Consider the following 25,456-nt stretch of genomic DNA (forward strand, 5'->3'; position numbering starts at 1 on the left):
GTTCTGTATTGGCAGAGGGAAGGCTGCGTGGCAGTAGGTGGGCAGGCGGAGGAGGTGAAGCAGTAAGGATTCTTTAGCACTGAATCTAGTGCTAAGGCATTTTTCTGCTAAAGCACTCTGCATGCGTGTGTGCGTGTGCGCGCATGTGCAAGCCAGTACCCGGGTATGCACAGATCTGCGAAGATACGGGATTCTTACCTCCCCTCCAAGCCTCAGAAGTTATTCATGTTTGTCAAGCCACCCCGTGACTCTAACAGGGCAAGGCACGTTCAGCTGGGAGTTGAGCTTTTGATTAGAAGGGGCTTTAATACGTTGTGCTGTGTAAGGCTGCACTAAGCTTGGCGAGGATGAACTGGGAGTATCAAATACGGAAATCCAAATTGCACTCATCCATCTCCAAAGCCTGGAGCAGATTGGGGTTTGATTTCCATTTGCCTTCTGTAATCCTGGATTTCTGGATCCTCTGACCCACACTCTGCGCCCATCTGTGCTTTCCTTCTGGCCTGGGTGCAGACCTGGTCAGAGATGGACCAACCTCCCCTGTGCCAGTTGTTTCAAACTTGTGAGAGAGCTTGGTTTTGAGGAAGCTGCCACAGTAGTAATGCGTGTCTGACTCCTGGTGAGTGCCTAGCGTTGCATTCTGGATAACTTCAGCAATGTTGTTGATAGGCTTCACAGGAAGCCCCCAACCACCACACCAGCCATGCTAGGCTCATTCCCCTGTTTTTTCTCCCAGGCTCACTTCAGTGCAGCCCTGTGCCAGGAATGCCCTCTGCATCCCGAGTCCCTGAGCCACTCCCCTCCCCTCCCCTCAGCACATGCCTTTTCTGGACTCATTCCTCCCACAATGCCAACAGGAAGGGCATTAAGAAGAAAAGCAAAACTTCAAGACGTTCCTTCCTCTGAGCGTCCCAGCACATTAATAATAATTGCCTTCCCATAGTACCTGGGAGCCCCCGTCACAGACCAGCCCCCCACTGTGCTAAGTGCTGTACAAACACAGAACAAAGGGACAGTCCCTGCCACCAAAAGCTTCCTCTCTAGCCCTGCTTTCAATGTCTCTCTCCCCCAGGCACTAAGCTCATTGGGGCAGGGACCGTCATGTACAGCACTGAGGACTTTGTCAGCACTTAGCCCCGTCTGTCTAGGCTGGGGATGAGACCAGATCTCCAGCAAGCAAGTGGGTTAAAACAGTAAAGGAGGCCATGCTCTAGGTTCCATCACTCATGAAGAGAGTCCCCGTGATGTGGGGGGAGCAGCACTGCTCCCTGAACGAGTTTGTTCTTCAAGTGGAATCCATTTTTCTTTTCTTCCTACCCCACCCCAGAAGATGACACATGTGGCTTGGATGGATTTTCTCTGCCACTCGCAGGCAGATCAGTTAGGTGTCTCCTCCGGTAGACACAGGCAATGGAGTGTGGTTTTGCCATTTATAGGTGCTGAAACTGGCTAAATTGCTCTGGCTGCTCTGACATCAGATCTGGCATGCTCCTTCATGCTGCAAGCCTGTGTGTATGCCTGTCTTCAATGTATGTATTGTAGGCACAACTCCATGACACGGATTGGATTGGGCTTCCTGGGAATAGAAGCAAGTCCTTTCTAGCTTCTGTTTAAATAATAAAATAGAGGCTAGAGAATGAGGAGTTAATAGAAACTCTTCCCACTTTTGTTCTTTCTTTCCAGCAAGCCACAGGCTACTCTCCTGTTGTAAAATAAATTGGGCACCTCACGCAGTTTGACTGACTCATGGGCCACAGTTTATTTGAGCTTTGTTTAGTGTGGGGGTGAGGGGAGAGAGGGAATTTGGCTTAGTCATGGATGAAGAATGTCATGGAAATCACAATCAAAAAGTCTGAATAGTCAGACCTTTTGTGTAGTCAATTGAATCCTTCCTGCAGGGATCAAATTATATTCTTTCTGATCACTGAAACTAGTACCAGTGCCTGGAAAGGTTTATTGGTCCTTGGTTTCCTAAGGCTAAGCAGTAAGGCATTGTGCATTCAAGCAGGCAAATTCATCTTGGTTTAGTCATCCCCTGCCCTGCAGCATGTAGAGGGTGAATCAAAGCCCCATCATCCCAAATGGATGGCATGGGAACTTGGCACTTGTCATACTTGTTGTTTGCTATCCACTTTTGATGGCTGGTTAAGAGCAAGCCATTCACCTGCCTGTTTCCTTTCAGCTACACGTAAGAAGCTGTTTGAACTTGCCAGAGCTTTCTCAGAGAAGACCAAGATGAAGAAGTCAAAAAGAAAACACTTACTGAAGCACCAGGTGTATCCTTTCAGCACATGACGTTGTCCTCCCACCCCTTGGTCACACTGAGCTTCCCAGGGATGGGTCCAGGTCCCACAACTTGGAATAAAACTCTGCTGCAAAGGGCTAGAACGAGGCCTATGCCAGGGTTCTCCACCTTTGGGTAAAGGAAAGGGTTAGGGGGACACAACCATGCTGACCGTCCCATATTTTTTTAATGGCGGGGAGGTTAACAGGATGGGTGGGGGGGAGGATCCTGGCATGGGGAAGAGGTTTCTTGGTATAGACAAGGTAGAGAATCCCTGGTCCATGCACCACTTAAATCTCACTTAAGCCCTGAAACTAGGGAAAAGATTTGTGCACGTGGAAGGGAGCTATAGCTCAGGGAGAAAACAATGTCAGTAACCAAAAGGTACATGTTTGCAACCCTCATAATCCAAGCCACAGCAGACATTCACAGCTCATGGTGTATGCACATTTGGACCCAGCTCTGAACTCCCCTGAAGTCTTGGTGTGTTTGGAGCTGATATTCTGGTTTGAGCCAAGCTAAAATGATTCGCTTGTTGCTGAAGCCCCCTTGAAACTGTATTTTGTGGAGAGAGTTTCTCTAGTGGCATGTTAATTTCAAAAGCACATGTGCTAAATAATTATCATGGGAGTCCTAGGACACTGCTCAATACCAATGATGCAAGAGAAACCATGCTGGTGACTCATCTATCAGCTTTTCTTCCCCTTCTTTTCCATTTTCATTTTAGCTGGCACGTGGATAGAGACCTAGAGATAAAAGGGCTTTGTTATCCCCAGACTGCTCTCCTTAGGGTGGCTGCGTTAATACTCTCCGAAGTATGTTGCCTTGGTACCTGAGTGCCACTGTTATGGCCTCCCTGTTCTGTTATGACCCGGATCTCATGCCAGATAGCAGCAGAATGCAACTGGAAACATACCTGGGAACCACCCCCAATTCTTCGAGTCAATTGTGATGGGCTGTTTGCGAGTCTGTAATTTACTTCCCAGGCTGTCGAACATTTTCCTTAACAGAGAGTGCAGCATGGGGACAGCGGCTTCCACAGCTAATCTTCTCGATGACGTTGAAGGACACTCGTGTGGTAAGACAATGTTTGTTTCTGCTAGAGAGCAAGTCTCCAGCTGATTTGCCCACTGCCTTGGTGTGTGTGGGTTTGTGACCCCAAATAGCAGGGGCTGCACACCAAAAATCGAGCTTCCTTTCTTGCAGATTCCTTCCTGCCTGTGACGCTAGCTGTTTGGAACCTGTTCCCTGAGTCGCCCTTTCCTAACGCAAAGAGCTAGCAGGCCTGGACCATCCCTGTGGCTAAATGTAGAGTGAAACAGGAATGGGGGAGCTCTCTCTGCACCAGAAACAGCATGGGGGAGCTCCCCCAAGCCAGAGACAGGATGAGGAACTCCCCCACTTTTTAGCCAGGCTCCTCCATTTCAAACCCTGTACTGTACAACGGATACTTCTCCATCTGTGTGTTAACTCCCCAAGGTATCTGAATGAGGTTTGGGGTGAGCAGGCCCTTCCTCCTGGTCCCCTTCCACCATGTGTTCTGGCTGTCCAGCCCCCTGTTCTCTGTTAGTTCAGCTCCTCATCAGATGATGGGATCACCAAACAAAATGCGGCTTGCTTCCCCAAGGGCCAGGAACACCCTCTGTAGGTTCGGGTGGGTAACACTCGCTGCGGCTTTGCAACAGGCATGCGTAGATTTAACAGAAGTATAACCCAGTGGTGAAAGGTGTTGGATCAGCATCCCCGAGACCTGAAGTCCGTTATTTGTCTACAGGACAGCACAACAGCAGTAGCCTCTTTCCTTGACCCAGGAGAAGCACCACAAGGGGTGAGAGGGTGGTACAGTCTCCATAGCCCATTCACACCAAGGCCCATCTGCTGAGGCAGCCAACCAAGGCGCCAGCTGTACAGGTGGGCACTCATGCAGTAGGAAATGGGCTGATACTCACCTACTCATTCCATGTAGGACATGGAACTGCCATCTAACAGTAGTGGCTTTGTTCACTGCTAGCCTGGGGCAGGTTTGAACCAATCAGTGACCCAAGAGTGACAGTCACCTATATCCTTCTGCAATTCCCAGGCCCTTCCAGTCCCCTGACACTGCTGCAGCTTTGCCACCCAGCTTGTTTAGATACGGGAAAGGATCTCCTGAAGTTCTGACCACACAGGTCTGTCTCATGCCTTTCAGATGAGGATTTCCAAGCAAGAAGGCAGCAGCTACACGAGGAAGAAGAGAGGCCGAAAGAAGGACAATAAATGGTAAGAAGTGTTTGGGGGTAATGTGCAGCTAGTTACAGGAATCAGATCAGCTATCCTGTTGCAAGCCCATCCCTCCCGCCCCCCAATGATTTGAGTGATGTAGGTTAGACAATGGGGCCAATGGACAAAGTGCCAACCTAAGAAAATTCAAAGGATCTGTTGCATGCTGTCATGGAGAAAACAAGTGGCTTGAGCTTTATCCCTGGTGCTCCAACGCAAAGTTGAAACAGAGGGTATTGTCTTGGCTTCAGCTGTTTGTTCTTCCCTGGCTTTCACAGGATGGATTACTTCCTCTTGTTTCAGCTACAGCTGATAGCACTGGCCCCACAACATCCTTGATGACTTAGGGTGAAAATCACCATGCCTCAGAGAGGATGTGTGGAGTTCTTTGTGCTATGTGTTAAGGATCTAGGTAGGTCTTTGTGCATAAAGCCTTGCACATGGGGCTTGCATTGGGGTGAATGTCACCCACAGGGACTTACTCTGCCATTGTTGTACAGATGTCTGCCCCTCCAGCCCCATTAATAGCTGCTGTGTGGATAGCAACAGGTACTTTGGCCTTTGTACTGAAGAATGCAAGAGAAACCGTCTGGCCAATTCTTTCCTGTTCTTTGCTCTCCATGGAGAACGTATGTGGGTGGACTCAGCATGAGGTTACTGATGAAAACCATGCAGAGGCTCCAGTATTCATGCCTGCCTGTTCCTATGCATCAAGTTCAGTGAATCCTTATGGCTTGGTTTAAAAACATCCAGTGCACAGTGACAGGCTTTGTTTCAGCACCATGAGTGAAGCAGCTTTGACTGAATACACTTCTTCCTTTCCCCCTCCCTACCCTTCTCTTCTAGATCCCAGATCCATTGCCTGAACTGGGCTTTATTTGTTAAAGTCTTAATAAGAAGATGGCTGCAAAGAAAAAACAATTTCCTTGGCTTCCCCCACTATCATCCTTTTCTGAAGTACAAGTATTAAAGTGAGGCACAATTTTTTCTTCCCAGCGGGTTTGAAAACACCTCTTTCCTATCCAGCAAATCCAGCCAAAAATCAGCAGCTGATCTGAATTTTTCTCAGTCACTGCAGTGAAGATAATGGATTTCAAGCTTGTGGGAATAATGGCCAATCCCTCACCCTCTTTGATATAAACATGGTTTGGATATGAATTAAAAACAATAACAACAATAATACATTGAAAAGCGGGGCTCTGGCTTGCGCATTTTTAAACGTATCACTGTAGCAATGTGATGTAACTTTACGCACATAAAAAAAGACCTGAAAAATGTTGTTTATTGTTACTGTTACTAAGAGATAATAAGCCAGGATCCAGATCAGGTAATAGGCAGGATAATATAAATCGTCTTTTGAAAAAGAAAAGGCCTTCTCCTGGGCATCTCACATTGAATTAAACCTTTGCCTCAGGCATGAATAAAATTTCCTTGAACTAGACACCAAGCTGGGTCCAGTTTCTCCTCCAGTGTACCACTTCCTCTAGCTTTGTGCTGCTGCTCTTGTGATAGTACGGTACCTTTACAGAGTAGGAATGGGGGGTGGGGGAAGGCTGAATTTCAAAGCTGTGTAGTTCTCACTGCTGATCTCTGAATTAGAACATATCCCACGGGTTCTCATTTGGATTGTTCATGACAGTTGGCTGCTCCCTATGTAGCAGGCAATGAGTTTTGGCTGTCTAGAAACACTTACCAGATTAGATGGGAGGGGATTGTAGCTGGGGCCTTATTTGATTCACCTCTGAGTTTGTACATCATAGGCTAAATCCTGCTTAATGTGAGTCTCACAGCTGACTTCAGTGGGATCAGAATTTGACCTCAAGTTGAGACATGAGTGGGTTTTCTTTAGCTGAGCCCATATGGTCTTGGGAGTTCTGGGCACAGACCTGAGAGCAGTTCTCATAACATGAAATGAAGAGGAGATTGGTTCAGAGCTTGCCAGTCAATGAGAGGATGACATCCCTCCTCCGGGCGAGAGCTTGGAATCTGGTGGCACAGTGGAACATTGGGGGGATTAAAAGTAATGCTCAAATCATTGGAATCGAAATGGACACTGTCAGGCTAAAAAAAAATAGTTAAAAAAAAATTCCTTCCCTGTGCTACAAACAGCAGTGTCAATTACTGAAATAACTCCCCCCAAGCAAGTTTTCTTTTCTACATCAATACTGTCTATTTACTTCTAAGCTTGGGCAGTGAGAATAGACTAGTCCATCTCACTTTCTGGGTCCCATGCAGTAGCACAAGCGCTGCAACGTTTGGGTGCAAAAGCAGCAGGAAGACACACCGATCCAAGCAATCAGTCCAACATTTTTCATTGCCTTTCTATTAGGCTTTGTAACAAAAGCCCACATTGCAGGCTTAAACTCCCTGACAGGCTCCTTTCAAAATCTGCTGGAGAATCTGTATGCCTTTGAAGCATGTGCCAAGACAGATTCTTTTTAAAAGTTGCTGAGCATGAGGCTCTTGTTCCATGCACCTGGCATTCAATCAAGCTACTCAATGGAAACACGAAGGCAGTGGTGGGTTTCCTCGTCTGGGCCTGAGTAATTTGATACACTGTTCAGAACTAGTAGGGATGAGCAAAAGTGGATTCAGGCACACACAGCGCTTCCTTTCAGTGCAGGACTTCGAGTCTGTGTGGCACGGAGTTTCAAGAGGTTCCTGATGAAAGGGTCCATGTGTCTATTGCTGAAGTGACACATTCTCCTGACAGAACGTGATTTGGATATTACACTAACTCCTCAACTGTCGCATATAGTGCCCATGACCTCCCAGTCAGAACATGAGCTGCTACAAATCCCAAACAGTGCAGTGGGCAAGTGCATGGAGACTTGAATCAGGATGTGGACAGCAGCTATGCCCTGGGATCTCAGCAACTTTTGAGGTTCTCAAAGACTAAAGATCCTCTAAAGATTCAAATTCCCCCCACGCTGAGCTTGTTTTTGGTGTCTGTTCCTTTCAAAAAATAAATAAAAGGGAGAGGAGCATCAATGAGTCTTTTGGTAAAACCTCCTGAGTGGAGGAGAAATTTGCCTGCTTCAGGGACTAGAATAGTTTCAAGTGAGGTCATCCGTGCTCAGACAAGAATTCAGTGGCTTGGAAGCTTCTGCAGCACGCAGTATATGAGGTTCCTGGAATATGCTTTTGAGGCTGTTCAGAGAAAGGAAGCGACTAAGGGCCTGATTTTGGGAGCTGCCAGGCACCCACTGGCCCCTTTGAAATCAGTGGGTGCTACATTGCTCAGCACCACTCAGGGTAAGGCCCCAAGTACGTGTGTCCATACATACGTATTGGTTGCTAAGGGTGAAGCTGGAGCACTACCACTGGAAACAGATGGGCTTTTGGAGGAGGAGGAGGGACTTTTATCCCCAGCCTTAGAATTGGAAGGTCTGTTTCTCCCCCACCCCCTTTTTCCTATCCTTAATTGGCTCCTACTTTAATAAGTGCTTGGCTGTTTCTCCCTCTCCTAAAGCAGCTCTGCATGTTTGGAAGAAAATCAAGCTTGGAATCAGATCAGCTTGTAAAAGTTCCAACTTCTCTTGGCTACTGAGGGCTTAACTTTGAGCTAAGTTTCCATGAATGCAAAAAGGCATCAACGGCCGAACAAACAGAAGCTCAGACTCTTGCTGGTAGGAAACTGTGCTGCCTGTCCCAGCAGAAACGCATTTTTATAAGACAGTCTGGTCTCCAGGAAGTGCTTTGTGGATTGGGGGGAGTGGGAAGGGAAAAATACAAATGCACCTGTTCCTCAGGACACACGTGTTGTATGTTAGCAGCTGCACCGCTGCTAAATTAGTGCTAGGTTTATTGAAATCTTTTACTCCTTGGTCTCTATCTAGAAATCAGGTTGTGTTATAACACAACCTTATGGAGTCATGTTAACTAACAATGTGTTAACAGTCACTATAGACAAGGACAAGGTGTGCTTAACATTTCATCATCTTGTCATGGGTAAATCCGACTAGAACCATAGGGTTAACCACGGCCAGCTGTCACAGTGCTTAGCACAACTTCTCCCTCTCTATGCTGACTTCTAAGACATTGTGTTAGTTAACATAGCTCCCCAAGGTCATCTTCTTAATACAATCTCAGGCTATATCTACACTTAAAAGCCTGCAGCGACACAGCTGCGGCACAGCTGGAGACTAGTCCAGAGGCGACTTATTGCCTCATTGTTCTATTAGGGCCGATCTGGAGATCATAGAATCATAGAATATCAGGATTGGAAGGGACCTCAGGAGGTCATCTAGTCCAACCCCCTGCTCAAAGCAGGACCAACTAAATGGACCCAACTAAATCATCCCAGCCAGGGCTTTGTCAAGCCTGACCTTAAAAACTTCTAAGGAAGGAGATTCCACCACCTCCCTAGGTAATGCATTCCAGTGTTTCACCACCCTCCTAGTGAAAAAGTTTTTCCTAATATCCAACCGAAACCTCCCCCACTGCAACTTGAGACCATTACTCCTTGCCCTGTCATCAGCTACCACTGAGAACAGTCTAGATCCATCCTCTTTGGAACCCCCTTTCAGGTAGTTGAAAGCAGCTATCAAATCCCCCCTCATTCTTCTCTTCTGCAGACTAAACAATCCCAGTTCCCTCAGTCTCTCTGTACTGAACACATCTGTGAGGTGCTGAGTACTCTCTACTCCAGTGGTTTGCAACCTGTGGTCGGGTCTGCAGACTGTGTCTAAGGGGTCCACAAAAGACTTAGACTGAAAACTGAGCAGAATTCAACTATATATACAGAAAGTAGATTTCCAAAGGGGTCTGCACCTCCATTCGAAATTGTTTAGGGTTCTGTAAATGAAAAAAGGTTGAGAACCACTGCTCTACTCTCTTCAAAGTCAGTTGGAGTTTTGAGTGCTCAGAACCTCCCAGGACAGAGCCCATACTGAGATGTGACTCTCCACTGACCCACATTGTAGGCATATAAAAAGCCAGGCAGAGTAAAGCGTATTTGGTGGTTTTTAGAAACTTAGCATTGCAGTGAATGGGAGGAGAATAATATTGTTACATGACTTCCTTGATCTGCGTTTGATACGCTGCGGGGTTCACATCTTTCTGGCTTTGTTGAGATGAGGATCTAAAGGTGTGGTGTTAGCATGTGGTAGCTAACAAGTGCTAGCTACTAAATGTCTAGTGTAGACAAGGCAGTGTATATGTTAACATGCATAGTTTAGCATGTGTTAACAGAATACGCTGCTTTGTCTATGCAGGACTTTTAGGACATGCTAGCTAATGTGTTCTAACAATGCACTTTTAGATCCTAGTCGTGACACAGTCTTTCTAAACGATGTAACCTTGTAACCATTTCCAAATGTCCCGGGAGCACCAAATACCATTGTAATGGAGGAGGAAGGGTGTTTTTTTTTCCTTTTTAAAAATTCAGGTCTAACAAGTGGAAAGGCCACAAAGACAGGCTTGAAAGCCAAAATGCATTTCTTCTATAAAAATGTACAATATTCAGTGACATTTGTATTGCTTCTATACGAAATGGTTTAAAAACCAAAAAAGATTTCTGTGATGTTTGTGAGTGTTGCTATTTTAGAACTTATTTCTATAAGTATTTTTTTCTTAAAGATGTTTAATAGTAATTCATATAATAAAGTCACGTCGTACACTTAATGCCTTGGTTTTCTTTGCTTTTGATTTTTTACGGCCATGAAAAAAAAATGAGAAACTGAGAATCGAGTGAAACGCATTTTTCTTTCATCTCACTTCTAGACATTGCTCTCAATGGCTCATCTGTTACCGAATGAGTAGCTCTTCTAAGTGAGGGATTCTTATTGCCTCATGCTGACTGTGTAGTGCACAATCCAATAGGTGGCTCCAAAGAAACAGGAAGGAGGACTTCTCTGAACAGCCTGACTGCCATAGCAGAGCTCCAACAAGCTCTTGTCAAAGTGATCTGAACTACAGTTGGTCAGCAAATGGCTTCCCCCCCCCCACTGAAATTTTTGACTATATCTCCATGATGCACCATAGTTTCCCCTCATGGAGACCAGAAGCAGTGCATCATGGACATCCCTGGCTATGGTACATCATGGGAGATGTAGTCTGTCTGGGAAGCCTGGCCCATAGAAAATCAGGGATATGAAATGACCACATTACAACTCCCAACAGGCACTAAGGTAGTATATCCAAATTGAAATATTTCAGTTTTTGTTGAAATATTGAACATCTGAAAAAATTTCAATTTTCCGCAAAAAACAGATGCTTTTCATGTAAAACTGTATGTCAGTGGTTCTCAACCTATTTATCATTGGGCTGCATATGCAGCTCTCTGTGTGTTATGTGGGCCGCATTCAAAATATATACTACCTGTATGGCCCTGAGGATGTCACAGCTGCAGCTGTGCGCTGAATGAGCCACAGGTTGAGAACCACTGCTTTATTTTATTGAAAATCCAATTTTCTGTTTTGTTTTGTTTTTTTTAAAAGAGGCTTAGATGGAAAATTTTTAATCCAGTCCTAAATTGAATGCCTGGGCAGCTAATTGAGGATGGGAGGATATAAACTTTTAACATGAAATTCTGACTCAATATCACCCCTGTTTACAGTACAGGAGACTCTTAAACCCAAGGAAAGCTTTTCCTGGAAATGTGATCCCTGTCATAGGCAGCTCTCCATCCTCTTCCTCCCCCGGAAAGAGCCGGAATACTTTGCCACTTGACCTTGCAGGAGCAGCAGATTGGTGCAGGGAGAGCTAATGTTAGTTGTGGTAGTCATGGATTTGTCATGATTCAAGAACACCTTTTATGAAGGAGCTCAGATCATGCATGGGTCAAAAAGAAAATTTTGAAGCTTTCTCATGAGGAGGAAAGAGCTTGAGGAATTCTGAATCAAACAAGTGTGGCCTGTGACACAACTGCCCGCTGTCAAGTCCTGCAATATATCGGTCTCCATCTTTGCTATGGAGAGGAGCTGCTGGCAGTGACTGCAGGATCAAGAGGAAGCAACATGTCCTGAGATCTGTTCCTTCTGTGAGCAGCCCCTCCATATCAAACATGTATTGACCTACTTCAAGCTTCTAGCAAGTTACCAGTGCAGCTCTTGCTTGGACCAAAGATTCTAAGGCAGGATTTAGAGGTGAGTGAGGGGGCTTTATGTCTCTGATTGTTCATCACAGCATGGCAGGCTGCATCATACCCTCGCTTTGTGCAAAGCCCATGCACATGAGTTTTGCACAGGCTGGGGTAAGAGTCAGGCCCATTGACTTTAGGAAACATTAAGGAATGATTTCCCTAATAAATGAGTGATCCTGGCAGTTGCATTCTAGTGTATAGGGCGTGTACCATTCACACCCTTTCCTCTGACATATGTAGGCATTTAAGACCTGATCCAGTGCAAGTCATTCCGTTGAGTTCAATGGGCATTAGATGGAGCTCTTAGCCAGTGAAATCAATATCAGATCTTCTGTAGCTGGGCTTTATTTATGAACAAGAAATGCAGACCCAGGCTGCTCAGGGACAGTTGTGACGTCAGATCTGTGTGTGTAAGCTCACAGCACATCTACAATCAGCTATATTAATGTGGAACTGCATTTTATCAAAAATATGGTGTTACCCACTTAATGCTGAAAATAATAAGTCTCTCGGGATGAAGTGTGTGCAGTTTCTTTAAACTGTTTCATTGTCTGGAATACACCAACTCCTCCATGTCTGTCAAACGTACATTCAGGCTCCTTCACATTGTCTCCTAGAGGAAAGGGAATACATTTATTATAAAGTATTATTTCTGAAATATGTGTTCTTAATTTTCAACACCACAAATTTCTACTCGCTGATGGATCAGTATGTCTTGAAGCATGAAACATTATTGAAGGTAGACAATTTAAAGCGAGCTGGAGCTTGTGGATCTCACTTCCTCAGAGTCAGTGACAGCATCTTCGCTTTTTCTCAGTCTGTGTGTGCTTTGAGTTCTGACATCTAACATCTCCTAAAATTTTGAAGTGGAATCTGGTCAAAACAGCCAGTTTTGGCAATGCTGTTTTGCGAATCCACCATGATTCTGATGGTTTGCCATAAATTTGCCACTTTGCTCAAAACTGGGCCTAGGAATGCCTTGTAAGTTACACAATTCTGGTCTGTGGCAAGTTTGGGATAAAGCCTGAAATCAGGTGAGTTGTGATTACGGAGGCCAGACCCTCAACTGGCGTACGTAAATCAACATAGTGTATCAATGGAGCTTTGCAGCTATACAGCAGCTGAGGTTCTGGCCCACTTTGTTGAGGAAGATTTTTGCCTGGCTCAGGTAATCAGACGAGTGCGCCTATAAATATGACGATGAATGAATGGCCAGAACCAAACACATGATGAAAAAAATATAAATCTAACGTTATGAGGCTGTCTGATTCTGAACTTGACAACGTTTCGCAGTTTGGCCTCTGTTCAGAAGACCTAAATCAATGCTGCATCTTTGATGGATTATTTTTGGGATGAGTAGAGAGGCAGGCATTGCTCTTACTTTTCATGCCTTCATATGCATCTTTTTCAGTCAGCCTTTGCATGCTGCAATACAGTAGGTGCATTGGCACACCACTGCAGGCTTTAATGCTGACTTATTAGCGTTCACTGGCCTTTAAGACCACACTAACCTCTTATTCTTGTTCTGGAAGGATGCTCTTGTATTTAAGGTGCAGAATAAATAGACAGCTCCAGACCTAACTGTAGCCAATTAGGAGCCCAGAGCTCCCTTCCCGAGTGATACTGGCACTTGGATACCACAGGGATGGGACCATACAGATACCTAGATTGACTCAAACAGTCACTGGATCATTCTGCTTTTGTAACTAGGGGAGAATTATCAGCCTGAGAGGCGCTTTAAGCCAGTGTTTGAGTTCCCCCATTGACAAGCATGGATTATTACTTGCAGAGGGGACCATGGGTTGAGAGCACTCTCCTAACAGCACGCTCTGTTAATTTCCTCTGAAGCACCTGGCATTGCCTACTGTTGGAAGACAGGATGCTGGGCTAGATGGACCATTGGTCTGACTCAGTAGGGACATTCTTATGTTCCTGCTCTTGCCTTCCATGGTGTATTATCCTGTGTCATAAATATAAAGGGAAGGGTAAACCCCTTTGAAATCCCTCCTGGCCAGGGGAAAGCTCCTCTCACCTGTAAAGGGTTAAGAAGCTAAAGGTAACCTCGCTGGCACCTGACCAAAATGACCAATGAGGAGACAAGATACTTTCAAAAGCTGGGAGGAGGGAGAGAAACAAAGGGTCTGTGTCTGTCTGTATGCTGGGTCTTTGCCGGGGATAGACCAGGAATGGAGTCTTAGAACTCTTAGTAAGTAATCTAGCTAGGTATGTGTTAGATTATGATTTCTTTAAATGGCTGAGAAAAGAATTGTGCTGAATAGAATAACTATTTCTGTCTGTGTATCTTTTTTGTAACTTAAGGTTTTGCCTAGAGGGGTTCTCTATGTTTTTGAATCTAATTACCCTGTAAGATATCTACCATCCTGATTTTACAGGGTTTTTCCAAGGGTTTGGGTTGGTGGTCACCTATGCAAATTGGTGAGGCTTTTTATCCAACATTTCCCAGGAAAGGGGGGGTGCAAGTGTTGGGAGGATTGTTCATTGTTCTTAAGATCCAAGGGTCTGGGTCTGTAGTCACCTAGGCAAATTGGTGAGGCTTTTTACCAAACCTTGTCCAGGAAGTGGGGTGCAAGGTTTTGGGAAGTATTTTGGGGGGAAGGACGCGTCCAAACAGCTCTTCTCCAGTAACCAGTATTAGTTTGGTGGTGGTAGCGGCCAGTCCAAGGACAACGGGGGGAATATTTTGTACCTTGGGGAAGTTTTGACCTAAGCTGGTGAAGATAAGCTTAGGAGGTTTTTCATGTCAAGGTACCTCCCCCACTCTGAACTCTAGGGTACAGATGTGGGGACCTGCATGAAAAACCTCCTAAGCTTATCTTTATCTTATTCTTTATCTTTATCTTTATTTCTATTTAGAAGTAAATAGAAATAAATCCCCCCTGTAAAATCAGGATGGTAGATATCTTACAGGGTAATTAGATTCAAAAACATAGAGAACCCCTCTAGGCAAAACCTTAAGTTACAAAAAAGATACACAGACAGAAATAGTTATTCTATTCAGCACAATTCTTTTCTCAGCCATTTAAAGAAATCATAATCTAACACATACCTAGCTAGATTACTTACTAAGAGTTCTAAGACTCCATTCCTGGTCTATCCCCGGCAAAGACCCAGCATACAGACAGACACAGACCCTTTGTTTCTCTCCCTCCTCCCAGCTTTTGAAAGTATCTTGTCTCCTCATTGGTCATTTTGGTCAGGTGCCAGCGAGGTTACCTTTAGCTTCTTAACCCTTTACAGGTGAGAGGAGCTTTCCCCTGGCCAGGAGGGATTTCAAAGGGGTTTACCCTTCCCTTTATATTTATGACATCCTGTTTGCTGCCTCTTGACCTTGTCTTCATTTCCTTGAACTACATCTGGGTGCTCTGCTGATTTCCATTTGCGCTAGCCCTGCACAACTCCCTTCGCTCTTAAAGATGTTGGTTCCCCACCAGGCCTGGGATTCTGTTGCCTTGCAGTGGCCAATCCATGAACTGCACAAGGATGATTATTTATTTTTGGACAGGCCTGAGACTGCAGCCACACAACAAGGACCCCGTGGATGGAGGCAGGGCAAGCTTCTCTAGGAAGGGAGAGGGTGATGCAGTCTCCATTGCTTGGACTCTACAGAGCAGCAAGGGGTCAGTTTTTAATATGTTGCTGTTTTATGATGTGGGGAACTTGTCCTCTAGGAAATAGTCTTGAGGCACCCATTCATTTCACACCAGCCCCTGCACAACGGTTGAGCTTTCAGTCACTAGCAAGGATGCAGCCTAACTGCTGATGGAGAGGTTTGCAGCCTCTTGAGCTGTAAAGGGGTGAAATTTACAGTGTGGGGCCAGGATTGTACCCAAACCTCCAGCTTTAAAGAACATTAACTAACTCTCTACAGTGGGCTGCTAGAACTGACCCTTCTGCTTATTGTCCTTTGGATTTCTACAGAAAATCCAAGCCTTTTGGTGCCCCTGCCCAGCCAGCCAGCAGAACTGAACTCCCAGCTCCTCTCCCCACTGGAGACGTAACCCCAATTGTTACAGCAATCCATGCAAACAGACCTGCTTTGCAGCCTACCCTCAAAGCCACCAGCCCAGCAGTATTTTGGAGCAGCAGGGAGAAGCAAATTCTAATGCTGGGTGCCCCTTGGAGCGAATGCTCTGTCCAATAAACTTATGAGGAGAGAAGGCGGATTCCAAAGCAACACCCTAAAGTTCAGTCTGTAAACCAACAGGCAGCCAGTGCAGATAATGTGTGTAAGATGCACCTAAATGTTTTTTATCTAGAGATAGTTGCTATTAGTTCAGAGTTTATTGCTGCTGGGAAGAACTTCCAAGGCTTGGCGCTGTGGATAGAGCCGAGGCACCTACAACAGGGGGTCTTGGTTCTGCTACTGACTGGCTGTATGACCGTACCCTGATCACTTCTCATCTCTCTGCCTGGGTTTTCCTTCTGTACAGCTGCTAAAATAAAGGTCCCTGAACTCACCAGTGAGTTGTGAAGCCTCCTTCGTGAGAAGTGCTTTTAGATCCTTGGATGCAAAGTGTTAGACAAAGTATTATTTATTACCTTAATTTTAAAAAGCATGAGGCTGAAAAACTGAAAGCTTCAGCTGAAAAGCTGAAAAAGTGAGTGCAAACTTCCTATTGCGGCAAGTAATTTTCATCATTAATCCACCAACACTAATTTCATTAATAATTAATTAACAATTTTCATCATTAATCCACCAACAGTTATAAATAGTGGGAAATTGGAGCTTTACAAATGAATTTAAAGGGTTAGTGCCTGCTAACTGCTTAGTGTGGCCATGAATACAGTCCTGGACCGCTATTTGTAGTTTCCTTTTTTATTCTCTGTCTCTACTGGGGGGAGTTTGTTCCTCTGCAAAGAGTGAACTGAGATGATAAAATGGTCCCCAACTAAACTCTGCATCCAAATCACTCAACGCTAACGGTGGTTTTGGATCTGGATCCAATTTTATTGCTTGAGGACAATCTCTAAGGTAGATTTATTGCCTCTTGCGTTTATAATATTTGAAGATGGATTGAATGTCTTGTGTCTGAAATTACCAAGTGTATTTTTCACATTGACCTATCCATAATTAGAGAGAAACAGAGGAATGTATCTAATAAATACAGATTACTTCTTGATTTCCATTTCTTGGAAGTCAGGTTCCTGGAAATACTGTAACTGTGAGAAGATTATTTATGCACAGCAAATAACCTTGGTATAGCTGTGAAATCTATAAACGAAATAAAATGAAATTAAAAAAGGAAAATCAGGCTGGGTAAGCCAGCAGCTGACAGGCTAAATGTTACATCTGCTGCCACACGGTGGAAACATAAGGTACCACCTGTCCTCGAGAAAATACCCCATAACAGCCAGGCCTGATTCTCTGTGGACTAGCCCCTGGGGTGGTCATTTTATACCTGTGCAAAGAGCGTGTGAAATGCTACTATTTGATACCCATGTGCGAAGAGGGTGAGAAAGGATAAGTGACAACACAAGCTGTAGAGCAACCGAGAACCTGGCCTTTTAGTTTAGATCCCCAGGCTTAACCGTTGTCCAAAGTTGTCCTTAAACTGGAGCAATGAACAGCTGTCCTCAACTGTAATAGAGAGGTGTGGCCTGTAGAATCCACAGGTCCTTGTATGTGCTGCTCTAGCTTGAACCTAGCATTGAAGTAGGCAGGCCTTTGTAGACCCAATGGTCCCTTCTGGCCTTTAGTATCAATGAGACTCTGACTCCATAGGTCTCACCTCTATAATGCAACAAAGACAAGAACAGCCTCTGGGTACTCTGGAGATACATGCGGCCTCTAATTCAATTCAGTTATTTACCCTCTCCAGGCCTCAGTTTCCCTCTCTGTAATAGGGGACTTACCGATGTCCTAAGGGAGGGAAGTATTAACAAACACATAGCTGACTGCACTCAGACCCTCATATAGAGGGAAACATCTAGCTAGGGCAAATGCAAAGTATTATTTGGATGGGGGGAGTGTGGAGTGAGAGAGTAGGAGGAAGTGAGCTGCAGCCTCAGCAAGGCTACATGATTCTGAAGCCATCTGGGCTTTATTCTTAGACATATGGTATAAGCTTAAGGACTTTAATTTGTGTAAGTTGCCCGACATATGGATGCTGTACTCTTGCACTCTCAGATGTGCTTTCTTCCTAAGGGAAAGATTTAATGCCTGTCACAGTTACTGATCATTCACTCTCTCATCCTTTTGTAAGAAACAGATAAAAATTATACGGGTGTCCCTCTTCCCAGGACTGCAGCTGCCCCTCAGCTTGGATGTCCTCCTTCATCATCCACTAGCTGAGATAGGAGTCTGACCAGGCTAAGGCAAAACAGATTAAACAAATCAGTCATATACTAGGCATGTCAAACAGGCCTTAGTACATTTTTACACGGGTTTGGTGGGTGTAATGTGGTTACAACTGTTTTGCTTCAAGTCTGGGATTTAGCTATCAACATTCGAAACCCAGACACTTCATTGTCTTCACTGACAATAATTCTTAAGGCCAAGAGTTTTGGAAGTATGAGCCTAAGTCTATATTTAGACATCCAAATAAGTGGCCTGATTTTCAAAGGTGCTGCCTGTCACGGTGTAAGGGTAACTGCACCTGTCTCCCCTGCCTCCATGGTCCATATCGGGAGTGCGTGGTCTAGTCTCAGGTTTCTAGCTGTCACCTGTCTCTGGCAATGTTCCTTCTAATTTTTGACAGGCCATGTGCGCAAAAAATTTCTTCTGTGCAAATTTTTGCACAGGTGGTGTTTCTCCGTGTGCGTGGGGTTTAGGATCTGTGTGTGTGCACACAGCTTAGAGGGAACAGTGGTCTCTGGGTAGGGACCCTTGTCCCACTAGCCTCTGGCTGGGGTTTTTAAGGCTGCACAGCCCTCTGCCTTACACTGTCATAGTCTCAGTAAGCTAGTGTGCCTAAAGGCCAGCACCTGGGCTTTGCTTTCTCTCCCAGGACTATAAACAGCATACTGCCAGCAGTTACAAGTTATTACCCAGCACTATCTAAGCAAGTATCTTTATTCCTAAGGTAAAAGCAGAGAGAAACCATAATAAAAACAATACACAGAATTACTCACACACTAAACACGCCAGGAATTACCTATCATTTTATGGGATCCTAGTAGGCCAAAGTCTACCCAACCTTTCCACAGAAGGTCCTATCTGTTTGCTGGATCAAAAAAGAAGATCCTGGGTCACTTCAAGCTTGTCCTTTTATACCAAAAGCCCTTTTCTTTGTCTCCTAGTCTCTGGAAAACCCATCTTGAAACAGTATATGCAAACCAGTCCGGAGACGGTATCTCTCTAGAGTTGTCTCAGTGACTCTCCTTCATCAACCCCCTCTGTTTTTTGTTCCTGTAGCAGCTGTGATAACCCTCCCCCATGGAGTAGAACACAATCGTACATAAACCATTCATAACTAATACGATATTGTACATAGCTATCGCATGGGATTACAGTATCTGTCATGCTGCCCCCCCCAGGAGCTTGTGTTGATTTCAAGTGCTGAACATTGGGCGCTCAGCCCTTTTTGAAAATGAGGCCTGAAAATGGAGGATGGGATTATTCAAAGGGTTCAGCCTCAGCCTAACTCTGAAATCAGTGGAGCTCCCTATGGCTTATGGCTCTATCTGCACCCATCCCAGGGCAGGGACTAAAAATTGCACCAACCCGTTTTCACGTCTAAATTTTGACACACTTGGGGCTGCTGATTTTGTGATTGCAAACTGTTTTCCAATCCATCTCTCCTTGGTTCTCATGCAGATTCAAGTAAGTGTGTGTGTGTGTGTGTGTGAAAAATCACAAGTGCAACTTTAGGGGCCAGGCCTCTGAAAAATTGCTGCATTTGATTTCCATTGGCATGTCCTCTTTTAACCATCAAGCACTCCAGGGGACAAGCTGAATAGCCTAAGGAAATGGCAATTACCAGGCATTGCTGGCAATAGATAAAGTACTAGAATAATGCAACACTTAGTGTAATGTTCAGTCATTCATAGGACTGTGCCTGGGCTCCTCACTGCATGAATTGCCATTGCCAAAGAAATCGCCCTACGTTGTAAGAATGATTTATTTGCAACACCACAATGTTCTCAAAGACAGTGTTGTAATAGGGGAAGGGTGTCACTTTATCCTCACCCCCAATGAAAGACACTGTTTAGACATGAAAGCGCTTTTTGTGTAAGGGAAGGGTGATCAAGGCAAGGTAAGGTGTGACTGAAATTATATTCCCTGAGGGAGATATTTCAGGATATTTAATCATAGGCGCAAAACATAATTAGAAACAAATCACAATGTTGACTGAGCAACAAGCCACAGCCAGGCTATTTTTAGACTGCCAGAGAAATCGTATCAGCCCATATGTATAGGGGCTGCAAAACTGGCAGAAGTCCTCTTGGGAATATCCCTCTTAACAAGGGTTTCAAAACAGCCCTGTGTCAGACCCCTTTCTGCCCTCAGTATAGTGGCATGCAGGGACCATAGGGATATGTTGGGGGACAATGTGACCATTACCTCCTGCTATTCAGAGCTGCTGCTTCTGGAGCTGTTATACTTTGCACATGGGGCCATTCCGCTCCGGGGTCAGCCCCAGAGTCTATCATGTCTTCCCTTTGGTTCTTGCATTGAATTCAGCTTAGCCAGAATTAGGGATCATCCTTTCTGAGAGCAGCCCAGTCCTACAACAGCAAGCCCGCCATCCTTTTTGTTACCACTCAGTAGTTCTCCGTGCTCCAGGGGATCTTTCTGTCCATAGCTTGAGCCTGTTTTTGCAAGTGGCAGCAGTGCATGCTGCATGGCTTGTTCCAACTGTCTGATGAAGGGATTAGTTTAAAGAGCTTGTGTGTGCAGGATCCGAAATAATGTGTGCACTCAATCAGAAATTGTGTGCGCAAGATAAGAAATCTTGCCATATCAAATGGGCTTCTGGCCAGTTGGGATCATTTAAAAGAGAGGGTTGGCATCTGAGCAAGGAGATTTCCTGGGGAAGCAGAAGGGGCTGGCATAGGTGACCATCCCCAAATGCCACGTGGCATCCATAGGAGCTGGGCCTGGATTGTGCCGGCTGCTGGGTTTGGTTTGGGGGTTTCTTTGTGGCATGACAATGCACGGCTAGTGTTGCCAATTCTCCAGGACTGCCCTGGAGTCTCCAGGAATTAAGGATGAATCTTTAATTAAAGATTACATCATGTGATGAAACCGCAGGCTCTCGGAATACGTCCAGCCAAAACTGGGAACCCTGTGCACCACCGGGCGCGAGGCTGGCTGGGCGGCCTGCAGGCTCAGCTCCTCCGTGCCCAGAGCACAGGGGGTAGCTCCACAAGCTTGGGTGCCATGTCCGTGCTGGGGCGTGGTGAGCCTGGGTGACAGCCTGCCACGGCCTGGGGTGCCCTCGAAACTGGGGCTGTCTCTTTAAATAAGGGATCGCAGCAGCCTCCCCATCGGCTGGGGGAGCTCGAGGAATGCCCTCAGCTGGGCTCTGGCATCGGCTGCTTCTGCCTGGTTCATCAATCCGCCTCGGGCTCTGCTCAGCCATTGGCTGCCTCTACCTGGCTCCTGGAGCCATCTCGGGAATCCCCTCGGCCACAGGCTGTGTGGGCCTGACACCAGCTCGGTCAGGCGGCCGGCCGCTCGCTTCCGCTTCCGGGGGAAAGTGCGGGCCGGGGCCTGCTGGCGGGGAGGTGGTTGTTAGGAGCCGCGGTTGCTAGGGGCGACCTAGGACGGACGTGGGGCAGCAGCAGCATGGCGGGGAGCCGGCTGGAGAAGCTGGGGACTGTGTTCACCCGGTACGGGGTCACCAGGGACGGGACTGGGGAAGTTTCCCGGGGGCTGCTACGGGCAGGTCCTAACTGCCTGGGGTGTGAGAGGGCAGGTTCTTCCCCCTCCCCGCTACCTGGCTGTCTGGCCTGTGGGGCCCCTGTTGACAGGCTCCACCTCCCTCCCGTGCGGGGAAAGGGGCTGTTCCCTCGGGGGTGTCGGTTGGGGTCGGGGAGGTGGGCGAAGGGGCTGGAGGAGGGCTGGTGCCCCTCGAACTGATAAGTGTGTGTGTGGGGGGGGTACTGTGTGTGTGGGGAGGGGCACTGATGGGGGGGAGGGTGTGCTGGGGGGATACTGTGCTTGTGGGTAGGAGCTATAGGAGGGCAGGTGCCCCGGTGCAGCATGGGTTCCCACAGGCAGGTTGTTTCCCTTCTCTCTTGGGCCTTTCAGCGGGCCTGATTTTCACCTTTTTCCCAGCTCACGTTCTTCCTCCTCCCTTTGCGTCTCTCTCTCTTCCCCCAGGACACGGGATCTGCTGCGGTCCAAGGTGCTGGCTGAGGCGCAGAAGCCCTTGTGGTTCGATGTGTATGCCGCTTTCCCTCCACTGAGGGAGCCCATCTACCGGGAGCCCCGTCAGCGCTATGGCAAAGTGAAGGATGTCATCCCTCCCCTTCTGTACCAAGAGGATGAGATCCGAGCGTGAGTTCTGCCGTTGCCTTCCATCTCTTTCAAGTTTTCCTGTAGCACAGACACAGTATTATCTATGCCAGGGGTGGCCAAACCATGGCTCATGCAGCTCTTTTACAGTTAAAGTGCTGCTCACGGAGCCCCCCACGCTTTCCTCCCATTCTCCACCTATGGGGGGGCGAGGGAGAAGCTCGGGACCTCTGCATTGTGGGGGGGTAGGGGCTTCTGCCCAGTGGGGAGGAGGGTCTTGGGGCTTCAGCCATGTAGGGCGTGCCTGCTCGGGTTTGGGGCTTAAGCCGGGGGTGGCCAAATCCCAGCAGGTTTAAGCCCCAAACCCTGGGAGGTGCCTCCTGCTGGGCTGAAGCCCCAAGCTCCAGCGTGCTGGCCCCAACTCTCAAACTTCTGAAGATTGTTGTATTCCACTTAGAGTGTCAGTGAATTCTGATCTATGCCCTAAAACACGCAGGAGAGGTTTCAGTTTCCCTTTGAAATTTGCAGTACGCTGCAGAGGGTGGCACTAACAGCTATCCAACAGATGGACCTATCTGTCACACCTTACTGAAGCCATTGCTCCTGTGTGAAACTTATTTATTTGTTTAGAATCTTTAAAAGCGTCTCTTCCATGTTTGAGGCATATGTGCAAATTTGTTTTAAATGATAGATTAGGAGAAAAATACAACAGCTCTTTAACCATTGTTTATCTCTGGGATATTTAATTAACTTTTATGTGCTTAGCTGTTCATCTGTACAATAGGGAAATTGTTGCCCATGATCCTGCAGTCTTGCGTTTATGGATGTATGTGTTTATAATCACTGAAGTAGACTTGAAAATGATCACTTTAGATCAAGTCTAGTTTACAGTGGGAAACAAGCATCTACAATACCACTTCAACCACCTGGAGCTCTTGTGAAGCGCTTTGTGTCAACAGAATGCTTGTAACAGTTAATAAGTGTTCAAGAACTAGTATAGTTGCATTTATTCTGCGTATCAGTGGCCGCAAGGTCTTGTTTATAGCAGGGTCCTGGGAGCAACGGCCCCCCAGGTTCTATCCTTGTCATGGTTATTAATTTGTTTTGTGACCTTTGGCAAGCCATTTTACCTTTCTGTGCTTCAGTTAACCCATCTTTTAAAAAGTAATAATATTTCTGTGCCTCATAGGTGTGTAGTATGGATTTAAAAGTGCGTGTTAAAGTACTTTTGAGATGCTTGAATGAAAAACAATCTATAAATGTAAAATATAGTGAGTGAGAAGAGTAGTAGTCAAGGAAATCATCTTTGCTCTATCCTAAACTAACTGTTCTCTGGCTTCACAAGTTCATTAACATCTCTGCCAGAACTTATCACCTATACACGGATTAATGAGAAATTCAAACCGTATTTATTTTATTGAATAGGACGTTTTATGAAGCATATGGGAATGGTCCAAAAGCCTTTGAACTGTCACGATTAAACTTTAAATCCACCTGCCAGAGGTAAGCTTCATGTTAGAATTAAGCTAGAATTAGCTCTTCAGTTTGTTTAATTAGTGGAATAAAATGTTTTGTTGCTACTGTTTGGTAAGTAACAAACATCTTGAATTCTAGGTTTGTTGAGAAATTCAATGAACTGCAAAAAGAAGGAAAAATTGAGCCGGAAAAATTGTTCGAAGAAACAGGAAAGCAGCTTTTAGCAGAGGGGATCATTCTACGAAGAAAAGGAACAGCAAATGTATGCATTATTTAAAAAAAAAAAATACTCAAAAGGTGGCTGGTAAATTGATACAGAACCACTTTTTAGGTCACTGGTTTATATGCATCCCAAGTCATTAGTGACAAAGGCATTACTGTTTTATGGCACCTAGGTGTCTAAGTAAATTGACAGGAATTGGGCCCCCTTCTTGGAAGTTTCAGCAGAAAAGTCAAGAATTGAGTCAGACATGGAAAATTAACTCCCCTCTCTGCCATAGAAGTGGTCATACCATGTCAAGGTTGTACATTTCTGGGACAGAGAAGGAAACTTGCACTGTGGCTGAATGGAGGATTTCAATATCCAGGTCTGTCAAGCCAGCACCTTTCACAAACAGAGCATGTAAAAAACAATAAGGGTTATTCTGTCACTTTGATATATACATTTACATCCGCTTCAGGGGAAAATATTTTCACTATTCTTAATTTATAAAAAAATATTTCTCCTAGTATCCCACAGTAGTTTAAAGATAACACATTTATAATAGAGTAGATTTATTTTTAAAATGTGTCCATTCCTATTACATTAAGTGCATGCAGTGCTTGTAAAAGGTAGCAGCGTTGAAATAAGTGATATTTGTGGTACAGTAATAGAATATTCTTATGGCAGTGTGCATGATATTGTTATAGAATACAACATATACTATATAACTGGGATATAATTATGACTGGTAAACCAAGCACAAGCATTGTTTTTCCTCTGCAAAAGTTGCGGAGGAGGGAGAAGGATGTGGTTCAAGTTAAAGAGTAGGAAGAAGAAGAAAAATTGTTGCTGGGTGAAGAAAAATTGGAAAGATGAGAAATTCAGTTTAGTTGTGACATTTCTCTCTCTCTTTTTTCTTCTTCTTTTTTTTAAGTCAGTGTTTCCCAAATCCCTGACAGGTGGCGACCCCTTTCCACTTACATTTTCTGCTTCTCACATTTAGTGCCTTGAATCTCCTCATTCCTTAACTCAGACTAAGATGATAGTAAATTATAGCCTTGATGTTTTATTTCTTCAAGTGTCTATGCATTGGGCTCTTCTGAGGCACACACTGGGACCACAGCTTTCTCTTTGACTTTTCATGAAACCCTTGGGGGGGAAGTCAGGACTCTTTGTAACTGTACATTATGGTGATCATCTTCCTGTAAACTGTAGGTAGCACAACAGACTCTTCAAGAGGCCAAAACCAGGGATCTTGTGTTAGAAATGAATCTTCAAACCATGTTGGAGGAGACACAGGAACAGAAGCAAGACCAGGAGGAGGAGCATCTCGAATCAACAGACATGCAGAAGGAAAATCCCTTGTCCTAACAGTTCTACGTTTCTCAGCTCTATTGTCTTGGCATGTGTTGTAACATGTTTATAGCCTTTGACGTTCAATGGTCCAAACTGTACAGACTGTTTGACAACAGGCTATTTGCTCAAGGGGGCATGGTTTAGTTGTCCAGCATTGATGCCTGTTATCCTGTGCAGGACACTTAACTCTTCTGCCTCAATTTCCACATTTGTCAAGTGGGAATAATTCTTTACATTACAAAGATGTTGAGGATTATTTTCCTGAATTGTGCTCTGAGATGAAAAATGTATTAGAGATAATAATGGCTTAGACAATTAAATATTTTAATTAAACATACACCCTCGTCAAGTGTGTCATTTCTTTGTTGTGGT

At 45.4% G+C, this 25,456-nt stretch overlaps 2 protein-coding genes across 7 annotated transcripts in view; both read left to right on the forward strand.

The window, feature by feature from the left end:
- Positions 1–21,979, forward strand: part of CUEDC1 (CUE domain containing 1) — a 136,430-nt gene extending 114,451 nt beyond the window's left edge. For 4 of the 6 annotated variants that reach the window (XM_073315108.1, XM_073315107.1, XM_073315110.1 and 1 more), the window contains 3 exons: positions 2,183–2,276; positions 3,304–3,362; positions 3,491–3,763. In XM_073315108.1, coding sequence (XP_073171209.1) covers positions 2,183–2,276; positions 3,304–3,362; positions 3,491–3,564 — 227 coding nt within the window. In that variant the 3' untranslated portion in view covers positions 3,565–3,763. Of the gene's footprint in view, positions 1–2,182; positions 2,277–3,303; positions 3,363–3,490; positions 3,764–4,472; positions 4,544–5,389; positions 10,169–21,915 lie in introns of those variants that run through there. The other 2 variants (XM_073315112.1, XM_073315111.1) reach the window with 2 other exon arrangements.
- Positions 21,265–25,421, forward strand: MRPS23 (mitochondrial ribosomal protein S23). The gene is made up of 5 exons (XM_073315113.1): positions 21,265–21,422; positions 21,916–22,092; positions 23,476–23,553; positions 23,665–23,788; positions 24,944–25,421. Exons 1-5 carry the CDS (start codon positions 21,379–21,381, stop codon positions 25,097–25,099), a joined length of 579 nt encoding a protein of 192 aa, XP_073171214.1. The 5' UTR covers positions 21,265–21,378; the 3' UTR covers positions 25,100–25,421.
- The last annotated feature ends 35 nt before the right edge of the window (positions 25,422–25,456 follow it).

Source organism: Lepidochelys kempii, chromosome 17, assembly GCF_965140265.1.
Source record: "Lepidochelys kempii isolate rLepKem1 chromosome 17, rLepKem1.hap2, whole genome shotgun sequence".
In the NCBI taxonomy this organism is placed as follows: domain Eukaryota; kingdom Metazoa; phylum Chordata; order Testudines; family Cheloniidae; genus Lepidochelys; species Lepidochelys kempii.